Source organism: Buceros rhinoceros, unplaced genomic scaffold, assembly GCF_000710305.1.
Source record: "Buceros rhinoceros silvestris isolate BGI_N320 unplaced genomic scaffold, ASM71030v1 scaffold23704, whole genome shotgun sequence".
Lineage (NCBI taxonomy): Eukaryota > Metazoa > Chordata > Aves > Bucerotiformes > Bucerotidae > Buceros > Buceros rhinoceros.
In genome coordinates, this window is record NW_010406963.1 from 1 (window position 1) to 2,512 (window position 2,512).

The 2,512-nt window shown below is 45.9% G+C and overlaps 1 protein-coding gene across 2 annotated transcripts in view; it reads left to right on the plus strand.

Moving 5' to 3' along the window:
- The first annotated feature begins 172 nt into the window (after positions 1-172).
- The window catches only part of SLU7 (SLU7 splicing factor homolog (S. cerevisiae)), an 11,108-nt gene continuing 8,768 nt past the window's right edge, over positions 173-2,512 (plus strand). For both annotated transcript variants that reach the window (XM_010134324.1, XM_010134323.1), the window contains exons 1-4: positions 173-356; positions 977-1,130; positions 1,395-1,475; positions 2,045-2,209. In XM_010134324.1, the coding sequence (XP_010132626.1) occupies positions 193-356; positions 977-1,130; positions 1,395-1,475; positions 2,045-2,209 (564 nt within the window). In that variant the 5' untranslated portion in view covers positions 173-192. The remainder of the gene's footprint in view (positions 357-976; positions 1,131-1,394; positions 1,476-2,044; positions 2,210-2,512) is intronic.

Consider the following 2,512-nt stretch of genomic DNA (forward strand, 5'->3'; position numbering starts at 1 on the left):
CTCGCCGCGGTGGGTGGAGGGACGTCCGCAAGGCTCTGGGCTCCGGTGTGTGTTTTGCGGAGACACGCAGCAGAGTGCGTGGTTCAACGTGACCGGCCTCACTGGACGGTGCAGAACCGCGTCAGAGAACTGCGCTGCCGGGCGGCGGGTGTCCGGCTCTCTTCTTGCCTCTGTAGCAGGGAGGAGGGCGGAATGGCCTCGGGGGCAGTGCTGAACGCCCCTGCCTCGGGAGGATCGAACGATGTGAGCGTGGAGGAGCCGAAGAAGATGACAAGGGAAGACTGGAGGAAGAAGAAGGAATTAGAAGAACAAAGGAAACTGGGAAATGCACCCGCTGAGGTGGATGAAGAAGGAAAGTAAGTTTTATTAAAGTTAGGGTTATTCTAAAGCTACTGGTCAAAAATGTCTTTTAATAATCGTGAGGGTGGTACGTGATTTCTACATGAATCATTGCAGAAGGAAATAGTTGAGCTTTGTGAACTTGCATGTAACATTTCACTCATCCTCAGAAACAGGAATTTAAAAAAAATCCAAACCCTGGGTTCGGTGTTTGATCTGTTGTGATCTGTTGATAGTGCTGCTAAGATGTCCCACCCCTGCAGCTACTCTCAAGTGGTGTTTTGAAAGAGACCAGAACGTAGTACTGGGGAACTCCACTGCCTACCTCCTCTGTTCCCTCTCTTTCTTCTACAGAGCTCGTTGCTTCTGAGAAACGTTACTGTTTTTGTGCTCAGTGACATTGCATAGAATCAGGTGTTTGGTTTGGAGTCGGGAGTTCGGGTGAATTAGATGGCAACAAAATCTCAAAGTCAGTGTTTATCTACTTCAATTGGAGTTTATTTTGCAATACATTGTAACAACTTCACTGTGTTATTATCGCTCCTAAAGCTCCGGACTTTAATATGAGAGTTGTTAGGCTGCACTGTTGTAGGTTTTTCCCCTGTGCTGTGTATTCACTACACACCTTCTTTTACAGAGATATCAATCCTCACATTCCTCAGTACATATCCTCGGTGCCATGGTACATCGATCCTTCTAAAAGACCTACGCTCAAGCACCAGAGACCTCAGCCAGAGAAGCAGAAACAGTATAGCTCCTCTGGAGAGTGGTACAAACGAGGAGTTCAAGAGGTGTGCAAAGTGGTTTTGTCATAAAATAAAGATTTGGTTGGATTCTGTGAGGAAATAATTCCTGGTTACGTATTTTTGAGGGAGCTGGGAGCTGGGGATTCTCACTCAGCAAAGCAAGTCACGGTGATTGGTGATAATCAACATCCGTGTTCTGGGTTTGGGGGAACCCCGCGCACTGAAGTTGTCTTGAAAAGATGAGTTTGTTCCTGGGCACACGTGGATCTTCCGCAGGCTTATGCCACCCTGTCTGTGTTTGTTGTTCAGCACTCTGCAGCCAGCAGGTACCGGAAAGGAGCCTGTGAGAACTGTGGCGCGTTAACACACAAAAAGAAGGACTGCATGGAGGTAAACGTGGCTTCTGCTGATGATTTAATGGTTTTGAAAACAATGTGCATTCCAATCTTAGTCAAAAATTGCTACAGATAAAGTAGAAATTACCAGTTTTGGAAAAGCTGTTTCGGAAAAGGTTACGAGTGTTGAAAGGTGGCTTGAAAATTTCCAAAGAACTTGCTATGTAGGAAGAACGAAGGGGAAACGATACCACTCAGGGTGTTGCTCCTCAGTTTTGTTTGTGATAAGCGCTGCAATGATGCTGGAAAATGTTTTGCTCTCCATGTTAATTTGGTTTAGCTCAAGTGCTGCTGTGCCTGTCTTTCTATTTCACGTCAGCTAGAAGCCATCCCCAGAAACCGTGTTTTCTTAAATGTGGAAAACGGGAATTGATGGGGTTTGGAGTCAGCTGTGCTGCTTTAAAATACAGAAATTAACTACTTGCCTTTATTTACAATTCACAGGCTTGTAGTGCTGAATGTAACTGGCTTTAGAGGAGCCGATTGATGCTGTTTTTAGAGGGGTAGCTGAGTGAGTACCATATTTTAGTCTAATTGACTGATCCAACCTTTTTTTCCTTTCAGAGACCCAGGAAAGTTGGAGCAAAATACACGGGCATGAATATTGCACCAGATGAGCATGTGCAGCCTCAGCTGATGTTTGATTATGACGGAAAGCGAGATCGCTGGAATGGTTATAACCCAGAGGAGCACATGAAGATCGTAGAGGAGTATTCCAAGGTGGATTTGGTATGTAGGCACTCTTTTTTTACTGGGGCAGGGCTTGGCTGGGAGGAGGAATGTTTGTCATGTGCACTGTTCGTATCAGATCTTGCGCTGTATTCATAACGAAAAAGCAACGGTGGATTTGGTGTCTGATAGCAAACTTCACTTACACTGAAAAGTCAGATGAGAATTAGCAGCTGAATGTGAGTCTGTACAGAAAGTGCAGGTCTCTCTGGATTGCTGACTGGACGAGCAGCAGTGGGCGCAGACTGCAGCACAAGGACATCTGTTTAAATGCAAGAAGAAAAACGTCCTGCTGTACGGGTG